Consider the following 14,591-nt stretch of genomic DNA (forward strand, 5'->3'; position numbering starts at 1 on the left):
AACTACTAAAGGAAGCAAACTCTGACTGCCCTACGGATATAACTCTGTTCGACAGTCCCCTTCGCATCCCAGTCAAAAAAGGTGTGAAGCAAGGAGATGCGGTTTCACTGAAACTCGTCACAGCCTGCCTCAAAATAGTAATGAGGCGGATGAACTGGAAAAGGTGGAATCAGCATCAATGGAGAGCAGCTAAACCACCTCAGATTCACAGACAATATTGTGCTGATTGCTGAAAACACTATCAAACTACAAAAAATGCTGCAAGACCTCGACACGAAAAGCAGCCAAGTCGGACTGAAAAAGAACCGCTCTAAAACAAAATGTATGCAGTCTAATGCCTTGCCAAAAGCCCAAATAATAGTCAAGGGAGAACAAATAGAAGAAGTTGAATAATGTGTCTATTTGGGCCAAAAAATTAACATGCGCCATGATCAGGAAGGTGAACTCATGCGAAGAAAGAAAGCTGGTTGGCATGCACATTCAATTTTATTGAGGATTTTCTCCAAGGGAAACATCAACAAGGCAACACGCCTTCAACTCAACAGTATTGCCAGCAATGTTGTACGGCAGCAAAACATGGGCACTGACAAAGATAGAGGAGCAACAACTGTCTGTCACGGAGAGAGAGTGATGGAAAGAAGAATTCTGGGGATCTCAATCTGTGACCGAGTCCCCAATGAAGTGATCAGATAGAGTGGAGTGTAGGACATCGTTGAAAGCAGGAACAGTAAAATGCAATGGGCTGGGAATTAGTGAGGCTCACTGACAATCGAACTACTTCTGTTGCCAAGTGGTACCCAAGGGAACTGAAAACGTCTGACCTCCAAAAAGATGGGAAGATTTTATCGTGAAAAGTCATGGACACACAGAGAAGGAAGGCCAGGATAAGAGAAGAATGGAAAATATGTTGTGATTGGAGCAATCTATATAAGACCAATCAATCAAGATGATCAAGATGAACTGAGAGTTACCACTTAGAATGGAAATGCTTCTGCAACCTCAAGTGTAGGCACTGCTGCATTCTCAGCATCTGATACACACAGTCATTATTACAATCATTACACCTATATGGATCTATATCTCTCTCACACACACAAAGTTTGCTAAGAAACTATGAACAAAACTTCTCTAGTATTTTTCAAAACTAAAGCCAGGCATTGCATCAAGGTTAACTTTGTTATTATTAATTATTATTATTTCCACTCTACCTCACCCCCTTTTGCAATTTATATTATCCCATTTTGATCACACTAGCACCAATGGTCTGAATAAATAATCTGAATGCCCCCATCTACTTCCCCACACTTAAAAAATTCTACTCCTTTGCTCTCTTGGGCAAATAATTTTTTGATAATCGACTAAAATAATATAATTAATTGTTTTAATCATCATGGTATGTGCAGGCAAGGAGACTTTGTGCCTGGGCTGGTAAGTTTTCATGTGCAATTCAGAAGGCTGCATTAAGCTTACATTTGAGTCCTCCGGTCTAGAAAATACACTACAACTAAACTGAAAGAATCTTGAAGTGCAGTTTTAATTATCTTCAGGAAAGTATAGAATGTAGAATGCAGTGAACCTAAAATAATTCAATAAACCAACATTCAACAAAAATGGCTATTTAACATGTTATTAGCTGAAGGATTCTATTCCATTGACATACAAAAATGCATTATATATATATATATTCACAGAAGATAGAATTCATTTTGATACAATTTAAATGTGCATTTTAACTCCAAAATGTTCGGGATCTAACTTTTTCTCATAATGTATTGTTATTACCGTCAAGTACTTCTAAGAAGACCTCCCAGTTGCTTGAAATATTAATATCTTCCTCATAGACATGATAATCCAGAAATACAGTGCCTGGATTCTTCCAGGTTTTCTTTCGTAGGCGAAACCTATAAATATGTTTAAGAAAACAGTAAGCTTTTGTTCACTGATACCAACTTACAATGGCAATGGATTCAATGACAATTTTTTTTTTTTTGAGCCCTGGAGAAAGGTGTCACAATATCCATGACACTTAAGAGTGTGTTTACCCTTCAATTGGGAGGCAGGACTGCAACATACCTAAGCTAGCTTTGAACGAGCTAGTTTGCTAAAAAGGTAAATGAAGCCGCAGCAGCACAGGCTAACTGCCCAAGTATGTACCCAGGGACCCTGTGTGGCTAGTCTATGATGTTATTCCTGCTCCTGTGGCTTCATTGCTATTCGTGATCGAGATTGCAGCATAGGCATACCCATGCTGCAATCACATCTCCTGACAACAATACAGATGTTGCACAAACACACAGAGGTTGCACAAACCACCCCTACTCTGCTCCCAGCCACACACAGGGTCTTCACTTCTGCAAGAGGCCCAAGATTTTCAATTATGACCAAGCTTCACCTCTCTTTATTGGTAAATATAACTTTTCTTGCTTCTCAAAATTCCAATCTGGAGATCCTATAAAATTAACAGTTTACCATCATACCTTCAAGTGGCTGCATGGAAATCTGGACCCTTAAGCATATCAATGCTGTCATTCATGGCCACTGGAGCTGGTTGCTAGAGAGCAGTCTCTCCTTCAGCTAAGAGCTTAAGAATTTTCCTCTACAACATACCCAATACGGCAATATTCAGCTATTAGATTTCCAAAAGGACCCTGAAATTGCTGGCTTGGGGACCAATGATCTATGTAGAACATAATTCTACTTTTAGCCAGCAAGCTGGTCTTAGGGAAAACTGTTTATTTTGTGGCTAAAAATAAGCCGCTTGATGTATGCCCTCCAGCTATCAGACATGTGAAGCGCTCAGCAGAACTACAGTGTATCTACCACATATTCTAAAAGCAGTTTAAATATTGTATAACTGGTGCTCTACTATGAATTGCAAAATTCTTAAAAAGGGGAAATAGCAGCAAGTTTATTAAGTTCATAATCAAATACACTGTGAAATCTCATGTAGATACAAAATATTGGTGTACGCTTTGTATGTTATTTAGGTCTCTTCATGCATGACTCTTGTATGTGAGAACAAGTGAGCCTACATTAAACCAGGCATACCAAAGAATTCTGAGATGAATCATCATACTTCTATTTTCTGACAATACTGAAATATTAATCTCTCTCATCTGTAGGTGGGTTATTCAGAGAGGTTTCAATTATGGCTTTTGAAACCTAGTGCTGACAAGGAGACATTGCAAAGCTGCCATATACTGGTGAGCTCTAGAAAGGATTGTACTTATTAGTGGGAGTACACATGCTCAGGAGAATATGGGACTACGACTGTATCTGGCCAATCCATGGGGTGCATAAGGAAAGGGACAGTGGGAGGAAAGAACGGCGTGTTAAGCAGGAATGGGAAATAAATTAGTGGTGTTATTCTCCCCCAAACTCTATCCTCAGCTTCTCCCCCACTAAAAACATTTTTTCTTCTTTAAAAAAAAAACAGGAGACACTTAGGGGTACGTCTACACTACGGGACTATTCCGAATTTGCATAAACCGGTTTTGTAAAACAGATTTTATAAAATCGAGTGCGCGCGGCCACACTAAACACATTAATTCGGTGGTGTGCGTCCATGGTCCGAGGCTAGCGTCGATTTCTGGAGCGTTGCACTGTGGGTAGCTATTCCCTAGCTATCCCATAGTTCCCGCAGCCTCCCCCGCCCCTTGGAACTTCCGGGTTGAGATCCCAGTGCCTGATGGGGCAAAAATCATTGTCGCGGGTGGTTCTGGGTAAATGTCGTCAGTCACTCCTTCGTCTGGGAAAGCAACGGCAGACAAGCATTTCGCGCCTTTTTCCCCTGGATTGCCCTGGCAGATGCCATAGCATGGCAATCATGGAGCTTTTTTTGCCGTTTGTGACTCTCACCGTATGTGTACTAGATGCCGCTCACAGAGGCGATTCAGCAGCGCTACACAGAAGCATGCTTTTGCTTTTGCATGACAGCAGAGATGGTTACTAGCCATATTGCACCATCCAAACCCTTCCATAAATTGGAACTGAGGATGATCATGGCTACCAGTCCTTTTGTACCATTTGCTGCTAGTGCCCCTGGTCAATCAGCCAGGGGCGCAAAAGCCAAGAGTGGTTACTAGCCATATTGTACCTTCCATCGTTTTGTACCATTGGCTGCTGTCATAAGTGCCCCTGGCCGATCAGCCAGGGGCGCAAAAGCAAAAATTGGGAATGACTCCCTGAGTCAATCCCTCCTTTTTGGTATAAAAAAATAGAATCAGTGCTGCCTAATATAGGCAAGTGTGCTAGAGAACCACCTGCTCTGTGTCAGAGCCCGCAGAAATTATTATCTGTATGCTATTCACAGGGGGTGCTCCTGTAACAACCCCACCTGTTGATTCCGTTCTTCCCCCAGCCTTTCTTGGCTACCGTAGCATTGTCCCCCCACTTGTGTGATGAATTAATAAAGAATGCAGGAATAAGACACACTGACTTGTTAGTGAGAAATGAGTGGAAGGCAGCCTCCAGCTGCTATGATAGTCCAGACAGGACATTAAGCAGTGTGTAGGAGAGAAGCCCAGCATCCCACTGCTAGTCCAGGGGCAACTGAATCTTTTCTTTACACATGAAGGGTGGGGGCTGATGGAGCTCAGCCCCCTGTTGCTATGATGAGGATGGTTACCAGCCATATTGCACCATCCATCCACCAGAAAAAATTAGGGCCAATAGGCTGATGACGAGGATGGTTACCAGTCCTTTTGTACCATCAGCTGAGGCTGATGATGAGGATGGATTTCCATCTTTTTGCACGATCAGCTTATGCTGATGATGAGGATGGATTTCCATCATTTTGTACCATCAGCCGCCCATGACGGGGGGGGAGCAAGGATGTTGGTGTTGAGTGCTGCACTATCGCGTCTATCTGCAGCATTCAGTAAAGATAGGGTGACATGTAAAAGAGTCAGAGGATTGTTTTACCTTTCGCTTCTGGGGGTGGGTGGGGGGTGGGTGAGTAGATTGCCAAGCTATGCCCTGACCCGCGGGCACTGTGTTTGACCCTAGAAGCATTTGGAGCTCAGCCAAGAATGCAAATAATTTTAGGAGGCTGCAGGAACTGTGGGATAGCTTCAGTCCTCCAGTCCATGCGCATCCATTTGATTCTTTGGCTTTCCGTTACGCTTGTCACGCTGCAGTGCGCTGAGTCCCTGCTATGGCGTCTGTCTGGAGATTTTTAAAAAAGGATTCTGAATTTCATCTTCTGTAACGGAGCGCTGATAGAACGGATAGAACGGATTTGCCTGCCCTTACAGCGATCACATCCGCATGGTCCATGCGGGAGCTCTTTTTTTTATTTTGATTTCGGACTGCATCGCCACCCGTGCTGATCGGAGCTCCACGCTGGGCAAACAGGAAATATTCAAAAGTTCGCGGGGCTTTTCCTGTTTACCTGGCCAGTGCATCCGAGTTGAGAATGCTGTCCAGAGCGGTCAGTGGTGCACTGTGGGATAGCTCCCGGAGGCCAATACCGTCGATTGCGGCCACACTAACCCTATTCCGATATGTTAATACCGATATTAGCGCTACTCCTCTCGTTGGGCAGGAGTACAGAAACCGATTTAAAGAGCCATTAAAATCGATATAAGGTGCCTCCTAGTGTGGACGGTTGTGGCGTTAAATCGGTTTTAGGCTCCTAAAACCGATTTAAACGCCTAGTGTAGACCAGGCCTTAGAGAGTGGGTGTCTGACTCATGTGGCTCCATCTTACAGATCTTCTCCAGCCCTGAGGCAAGAAGTTAAAGTGTATGGAAAATCAGAAGAGGCAACATGTCAGAGCAATGCCACAGAGCAGCATTTGTTCTATTGCTACACAGAAATGTTTGGACTGTATCTCTCAGAGACTAGTCTTTTTTATTGTGAAGTGTTTTTCTTTTCTTCCCTTTTCTGCTTTTAGAGAGGTACTGTTACCTTTAACATACCCAACAGGCAATACCACCGTGACAGGATAGAAGTGCAAACAGATCTGAACTTATAGACTGCAGTGGTAAGCCATTTCAAACAAAGGTATTTCCATTTAAGCAGCACTCCCTCAATCTTTCCAGATGGAACGAAGGCTAGAAATTTATCACAAATTAATCTTTTATATCCACAATTTGGCTCAGACAACACAACAACTTATCACCTTTCAACCACCTCCAAAAAATCCACTAAAAACCAGCTGGGACTGATTATATTAATACTTTCTCCCATAAAGGAGAAACAAAATTTCCTCCTAATATTTATAGCAGGTCCTCTTGGCTTCTGAGGAACAGAAACAGGGGCACTCTTAGTTGTATTTAATCCAGCAGTTTTAATCTTGACTGTATGTTTTTTACCTGTCAATAGTCAGATCTAAGCCACATTGCTCCCTGAGTTGAGGAAGTAGCTCCTCTTTTGACTGACGCACAGTCATTCCTTTAGCAAAAACAGCATCTAAAAGAAACTTGCATGGCTGCAAACACAACAAATATACATTAGTGCTAGTATTGTTTATTTACAAAACAATATCTCTCATTCATGCTATAGTCTTGCTCAGTCTCCATCACCCAAGAAAATGACAGTTGATAACTTTGTGTGAGCAAGATACTCAACTAAACTGATTCAAAACAGGCTGCGCTCATTAGTAACTCATTGCAGCTTATTTCCAGTTCATTCACAAACCAAAAACTTCACTGAAATAAAGGCATAGTAGTTAAGAATTAAATATTGTGTACATTATTAAAACTTCAGAAACATTATAAAACATATCATAGAATATCAGGGTTGGAAGGGATCTCAGGAGGTCATCTAGTCCAATCCCCTGCTCAAAGCAGGACCAACCACATGTTTCCACATATGATGGTGGGATTTGCCTTTTTTCCTAATAGAATAGATATATGGGTATTAAAATTATTTGGAAAGCTATTTTTCAATTAAATAAGTCCTGTCACCACACTGGTGCCATCCTTCTTTAGTTTTAATGTGCTATTTACTGGCTCCATAGTACAGAACTTCCTCTATTGAAGAAAGCTGTTCATACTTGGAAAATGATTTTTAATCAAAACATTGTCTGAGCTTAAGTTAGTGATCAATTTCATTTCATGCATTATTCAACCAACTGTTCTTTTCTGCTTACACATATTAGTAACTGACGAAACTGCAGTGTATTTATTACAGGTGTAAATAAAGCACAACTCGGGTGCACTTGTAAACAAAGCAATTTTTATGTGGAAATTGAGACAAAACATGGACTCTACAAAGTTATTTTTACAGTCACTTAATTGTACTTTAAGTCTCAAATGGATACTTATGTTAATCAATTGTATTACAAGACAGTCACCTTTGTTTCTAGCACTACTACAGACTAGTCTTGTGCGAACAGCTATATCACCATATTCAATTAGTGAATCTTTCTGACAAGTGTTGCTTTGCAGTATCTGATGGCAGTAAATATTCTAGCACTACATTATTGGAAAACATGACACCTATTAGAAAGTTCTTTCAATGTAAATTGTCTAGTTAGGGAGGCTTTCGGGAAAGAGAATGCATGGAGTGAAAAGTGAAAATTTAGTGGGGATTTTACCCTTAAGGGTTTTTGTGGGTTTTTTCCCCCAAAAAATTAAGACTAATGCACATTTCAGTGTCTTCATACACTACTTTTAGAAGATTTTAAAATATAAAATTACTTACTTCTGGCTCATTTATCAAGAGCTGGTACACTTTGACTCTGTATTCCCCCTTCTTAAGTGCTCTTCCAAGTCTAATAGTTATCTATTAATTGAAAAGAATCGTCATCAGAACTGATATTAAAAGTCAAAAGTTAGTTCTCTTCTAATATTGCGTTAATACTACCAATATAGCAAGGATGCCATGAAGTAGGGTAGTGAATTTCATCCAACACAGAATTAGCCCGCAAAAGTTGCCTAGTCAGCCAACTAAATTTGGTTCTATTCTATAAGTTTTTAATTATTCAAAAGCGCATTTGATTAACCTTATTGTCATCAGAAAATGATGAAAGTGTCTCATTCAGCCGAACACTCTCAAACTCTTGATTGCTGGCATAGACTCGAAAGACCTTGAAGTGAGAGGAGAGAACTCCAACAAAGGGCTCCAAGTGTTGCTTGAAGGCAGACAGTGTAATTCTTTTATCAACATGCACCAGCAACCCTAAAAAACAAAAACCCAACCTTGTGTTACAAAGTGACCACCAAATTTTGCCCATTTAATTTGTGAAAACTTGTTTCCACATACTTGTTCACCATTATTTGTATGGTAGTAATACCTAAGAGTGCCAGCCATGGATCAGGTCCCTCTTCACATTTTATCTATATTAGATATTTTATAGCCCCCATTATCATAATATCAGAGTGCCACACAATCTTTCATATGTTTATGCTCAAACACCTCTGTGAGATAGTGAAGTATTATTATCCCCATTTTGCAGATAGGGAACTGAGGCACTGAGAGCCTAAGTGTAAAATTTTGAAAACCATCTAAATAGCTTAGGGGGCTTTCAAAATCTGAACCTACCTGGCTTACCCATTGTCAAACAGGAAGTTTCTGACAGAGCAGGGAACTGGATCTAGAGCTGTGGGCTAGGTGTTTCTATCCCATTACCAACACTATACGCCATCCAGCTTTTATGCAAGTCTCTGGCTAGCAGATGTGAATTTGAAATCTTACCCATTACCCTGCCATTAGAAGAAAGGAGCATGCTTCCCCTTCTCTTCAGCCCAACCAGGAGCCTCTTGGCTACTTCACTGTGTATGTGGGGGCTGCCACAATTCTACTCTAGTGAGGATGGATGCGTTTGCTACTTCTGTGCCCTCCTCGCCCTGGCTGCTACAGCTATGTCAGTTGCGACTCAAAGCTTTCCCAATCCGCAGATTAACTTCCCAGATTATTCTCATTTGAACTGCTGCTCACAACATTTTGAACAGCTGTGATGAGACATCAGAGGCCCTACAGCACTATGCTTACAAGTTCAGAAAGGCATCACACTACACTGGCTCTTGTTTGAAAGATTTCCTTTGGAACCATTAAAAAAACCTCTAAGTAATTTTAAAGAAAAAGATCAAAGCTGATGATTTAGGTCCTTCAACTCTCCAGAGAAATTTTCCTACTTGCCTAGCTTTTCAAGCCCTTTTTGTACCTTCAATCTCAGTATATTACTTGTATCACTCAAACTACTCAATATATTAATCATGCTATAATGCAGTTATTTTTATACTCAATAGTAAGTCTCAAAGCTTTACTGTAGTAGTCCATATTGAAAAGCAACAAGAAAACCTCCTTGCTTAGAATATTTTTATTTTTTCATGTATGCAATTTGGACTAATTTAAGAATTACGAACAACTGGAGCCTACACTATTTAAGTCTAATCACATTAGGCTGTATTACTCCAAGAATACTTATATAGCGCCAAATACACCTCTACCCCGATAGAACACGAATTTGGATATAATGTGGTAAAGCAGCGGGGAGCCCCGGGCCCTTTAAAGCGCCATCCTAGCCCGGCTGCTGGTCTTACCTATAAGGCAGTGAGATTTTTTTGGCTCCCAAGGACCGCGTTATATCAGGGTAGAGGTGTACTACATGGTGAAGCACCTGTCCTACTGAAATCAATGGAACTAAGTAAGTAAAGCAAGCAGGATTTGTCCATTATTTCCAGACAGGAAGAATTCTGTCAAGGGCAGATCCTCAGCTTACATAAATGGTCATAGTTCACAGACTTCAATGGAGCTATGACAATTTACACAATTTGAGGATATGCCCCTCTGCCAGTAACTAGCCTTTATCATTGCTCATGAGAAAGGATATAAAGAATGATGCAATTTATGCAGCTTATTTTTAATATAACATTACAAACTGAATTAAACTGTTTGAAATAAGCATTTTAAACTATACTATATTACAGTGGGAATGCACTGTTTTTCTAGGTTTAATCTAAAGTAACAAAAAGTACACTGAAAGGGCTTATGATTGCTAAAATAGGAGAAAATACATAGATACATGAAGTAGTTTATGGATGCTCTCCAATTGAGTTATTTTCTGAAGAGAAATCTAAGTATAAAATATAACTCTAAATTTAACATACTTCAAAATTGTTCATGCTGCTGTACAAAGATATATTTCAGATATTTTTCCTCAATAAGCCAATTAATACAATGCAATAAGAAAGCATAAAAAAATAACCTAAGAAACTAATGCTTTTGTTTACGTATTCCTGTAAAATTGATCAGTATTTGCAGTGGTTCAAAACCAGATTAGTAAGAAAGAGTCTTCAAGTTTTAAAGGGAGATATTTTACATTTTTTGTTCATACTTCTGCAGTACCTATGATTCAACTTCTCTAATTGCGGTTTTATAACAAATGTTCAGTAAATGTTGTGTATCAAAGCAATAGCTACAGGTTACAAGGACGTTTATTTACTCTACTCTTACTACTTCAAGATGCCTGATTTCATAAAAATCCTTCAGTTCACAAAAAAAAGTCCATTACCACCCACATTTTCACTTGGTCATCTCTTTCGGCATGCTAATGAAAATTTACACTAGATATTTTATATTTTTCTTACTTCTCAAACTTCTCTTCACTTTCTAATTCCTGCTAAAAATTTCATACCAGTCTCTTCATTATATACCACCTACAAAATCTAATATGGCTTTGTTTTTCTTTTCTATATGTACAGTAACTCCTCACTTAACATTGTCCCAGTTGAAGTTGTTTCATTGTTACATTGCTGATCAATTAGAGAACATGCTCATTTAAAGTTGCGCAATGCTCCCTTATAATGTTGTTTGGTAGCAGCCTGCTTTGTCCACTGCTTGCAGAAAGAGCAGCCCGTTGAAGCTAGCTGGTGGGGGCCTGGAACCAGGGTGGGCTGTCAGCCCCCCTATCAGCTCCCCTAAGGTTCTTGTGCAGCAGTTGCCCAGCAGGCTGTCAATGGCCAGGCAGTTCAGGTGTCTCTCCCCCCACTGCCATGTGCTGCTTCTGCCCTCTCGGCCTTGGAGCTATTCCCGGGAGTCTCCTGCATGCTGTGCAGAATTGGGGGGGGGGGGGGAAGAAGAGGGGTGCTTATGTCAGGGTGTCCTCCTCCCCACTCCTGTACCCCATCTCCACGGGGGAGGAAGGGCACACAACAGGGCTCAAGACAGAGGGAGCTTGCTGGCAACAGCTGCTGTCTCAACTTGCTGATCTACTTAAAAAGGCAATGTACTTAGCGTTGGGTCAGCATACTTAAAGGGGCAATGCGCATCTCACACACAGGTAGCGTCTGTCTGTCTCTGCCATGTTGTCTCCCCTCTCTCCAGTCGTGCTGCCTTGTAGAGTGTGTGGCTACATTAACAATGTGTTAACCCTTGAGGGCTCAGCTGAGTGCTAGTTCATCATTTAGCAGCAAGGCATTCCCTGGGAAAGATCCCATCCTCTGACTCCACCACCTCAAGAATCAAACAAAATAGCTCAGTAATTTGAGCATTGGCCTGCTAAACCCAGAGTTGTGAGTTCAATCCTTGAGGGGGCCACTTAGGGAACTGGGGCAAAAGCAGTACTTGGTCCTGCTAGTGAAGGCAGGGGGCTGGACTCGATGACCTTTCAGGGTCCCTTCCAGTTCTATGAGATAGGTATAAGCCTCACAATCATCATTGCTGTGTGTTAAATTGTTTGTTTAAAACAAATACTGTGCATATAATGTCTTTTGTCTGGCAAAAAAAATTCCCTGGATCCTAATCCCCCCTATTTACATTAATTCTTGTGGGGAAATTGGATTCGCTTAATATCATTTCACTTAAAGTAGCATTTTTCAGTAACATAACTACAATGTTAAGCGAGGAGTTACTGTATATGTTTAAAAAATGTATAAAATATATGTAAAGGATCAACAGCAATATGACTCATTTGTGTTAGACTCTCTTCAAATCTGGTGTATCATTTTATCTGGGACCAGATATTCCCCTGTACTTAACCTACTATATTTAGGTTAGTGAAGCTCCACATACTCTAGAAAACTAAAAGATCAATATCTGTGGAAACAAAATGCATTTTGTTCCACAGGAATTCAAGTTTCTCTTTACAATAAAAATTATATCTAAAAACAAAAATGGTATCATAATTGTTAGGGTAAGTTATCACTACTATTTGCTCTTTGAGCTACAAGCAAACACATTGTATGACATTGTACGAAGTCAGTGTCAGAAAAGCTATATTGCACCTACCCTCTAGCCATTTTTCCCCATAAATATATACAAGGTGCTATTTCCAAGAACATGAAGAATTATGACTGTCATTCTATTGTTCACTGGGAAACTTCACACTTTTCTTACTAAGTGTTGTAACATGGCTTAGCAAGTGAACATGAAAATATATTGTTGACATATTGCTAAGCATTTTGAAAAAAATGCATTAAAACGGAGTGCTTCAATGGTCTAGTTCAAAGCAGTTCTCAAAAATTTAAGCAACCCAAGGACCCCCATTTCTGATTTAAAATTTTTCGGGCATCCCCAAGTCCCCCCTCAGCCCCAGACCCCACTCCCACTCTACCCCTTCCCCCAAGGCCCTACCCCACCGCACCTCTTCCTGCCCCCCCCACTCACTCCATCCCCCCACCTCCGTTGCTTGCTCTTCCCCACCCTCACTCACTTTCACCAGGCTGGGGTTGGGGTGCAGGAGGGTGTGTGAGTGCGGGCTCTAGGAGGGAGTTTGGGCGTGGGAGTTCTGGGAGCAGCGCAGAGCCAGGGCAGGCAGGGAGCCTGCCTTACCCCTGCTGCGCTCCGAGACTTTTAGCCCCTAAAATCTCCCCGTTTGGCTTCAGTAGCCTCTGGGAGATAGAGCCCATTCTGGGAGGTGCTAGGAGTGAGGAGGAGGAGTTGATCAGAATGGCCTGGGGACCCCCAGGGGTCTGCAGAGTCCAGTTTGAAAAAATAGTGGTCCAGTTAAATTTTAATACTTGTGTTTTTTCAGACTGTATTTCTCCATATTAAAAGCTAGATGGATTAAAAGGTATTTTTAATAAAATAGAATAAATACATACATTTCTGTCCTTCTCCTGAACCTTCATCTGCAGCATAGGGCTCTGCTTTGAAGTACATGTATTGTGCTTCTCCTATACTCTTGCCACTTTCGTCATATTCACTGTCAGTTCCAGAATCTTCTTCTGCTGTGTCCCACGTTTCTTTTTTCCCTTCATTTGCTTTAGATCTCCTACTACTTGTGATGCTATGAGAGTCAAGTCCATTAGCCAAGGGGACCGGGGCATTGTCCACGTTGCACAAAGTGTCACTGCTGTGACTGGAACTAAGAATATCACTGTCCACTGAACTTGTGCTTCTGTCATTATTCACATCAGAATCTGACCGCTCCTCTGACTGGAAATTTTCTGGATCAGAAATTTGAATTTGGTTTTCAAGTTCTCTGTTTTCTGTTGATGCTAAAGAGTCTACCTCATTCAAAGGTGATTCGATGCTTTCAAAGTCACTTGCTTCTGTGCTCTTGCTACTGTCTCCATTATCTCCTTCCTGCTCTTGCTGGAGCGACAAGCTTTTGAGTTTTTCAGTGCTTTCTTCCAAGATAGCCTCTACAGATCTCATATTACCCAGAGGTCCTTTCACTGTTGCACAGGCTTCATCCAAATTGCCTGAATCTCCACTCGCTTTTTGACTGACTGTCCTTTTAAATTGAGACCCAGGAGATTGTTCCGGCAATGAAACATATAGCCTGATTGTGTTTGCATGACGATCCAAAAGTTTCCACAAATGGGAGTCTGTATATGCCATCTGGCGATCCAAAGACTCCGAACTTTCAATGAATACCTAAACATAAAACCAAAGAATTATACTACATAGCTATGTTACTTAATAGTATAGGCAGCAACATACAATATATACTAGTATTCAGAATGCACTGGAAAGATGACAATATAAAAAATTAATCTATTTTTAAATCACAGTTTTAGAGGAGACTTAATAAATACCTAGCTTATTAATTATTCTGAGAGCTAAATAATTTAGTTTTACATATATTAAATAATCATACTAGGCAGATTACAAGTAAGTTGTAAATAGGTGGACAGGGCTCCTACCAGCACTACTGGACAACTAAAATACTGTAGGCAAAATTTTAAAAACAAACACTTTTCTACAACCAGAAGGGTAGTATGCATACAGAGTAAATTGCACCACCTAACATACAATTGATAAGTGTTAGCACATATGCACTTGTATTTTTGTGATGGAGTCAAGATTAAGTCCCTTTTGGAAGAGGGACCCTAAGTCTCTTATTTGAATTTATGATATTGCTTAAATAAATGCATGGTTGATGCAAAACCATAGGCTATTTGCATCTTAGGATCCAAAGGGCTGTGGAAGGTGAATTCCTGTTTTCCTTTCCTCAAAAGTTGCCATGCTTTACTGAGGTTTCCTCAGATGAAAAGGCTTTGATGCAAGCTCATTATGGAGTCTATCAGCTACAGAGCAATACAAAGCCCTCACAAAACCCTGCTGGATCCAGACACAATATTCCTATGTAGCAACATGTTCTGATACCAAACCACTCTTGATCCCAAACCTCAAAGCCAGAAGATAATTAATGGAAGAAATGTCCCATGTGACCAGTTAAACCACCACAAAGCTAT

The 14,591-nt window shown here is 40.7% G+C and overlaps 1 protein-coding gene across 2 annotated transcripts in view; it reads right to left on the minus strand.

Annotated features, from left to right (window-relative positions):
- The window catches only part of USP47 (ubiquitin specific peptidase 47), a 102,480-nt gene that overhangs the window by 9,677 nt on the left and 78,212 nt on the right, over positions 1–14,591 (minus strand). For both annotated transcript variants that reach the window (XM_045015162.1, XM_045015163.1), the window contains 5 exons: positions 12,993–13,770; positions 7,952–8,127; positions 7,651–7,731; positions 6,318–6,433; positions 1,783–1,901 (listed from right to left, as the gene is read on the minus strand). In XM_045015162.1, coding sequence (XP_044871097.1) covers positions 1,783–1,901; positions 6,318–6,433; positions 7,651–7,731; positions 7,952–8,127; positions 12,993–13,770 — 1,270 coding nt within the window. The remainder of the gene's footprint in view (positions 1–1,782; positions 1,902–6,317; positions 6,434–7,650; positions 7,732–7,951; positions 8,128–12,992; positions 13,771–14,591) is intronic.

The sequence above is a fragment of the Mauremys mutica genome, chromosome 4 (genome assembly GCF_020497125.1).
Source record: "Mauremys mutica isolate MM-2020 ecotype Southern chromosome 4, ASM2049712v1, whole genome shotgun sequence".
Taxonomy (NCBI): domain Eukaryota; kingdom Metazoa; phylum Chordata; order Testudines; family Geoemydidae; genus Mauremys; species Mauremys mutica.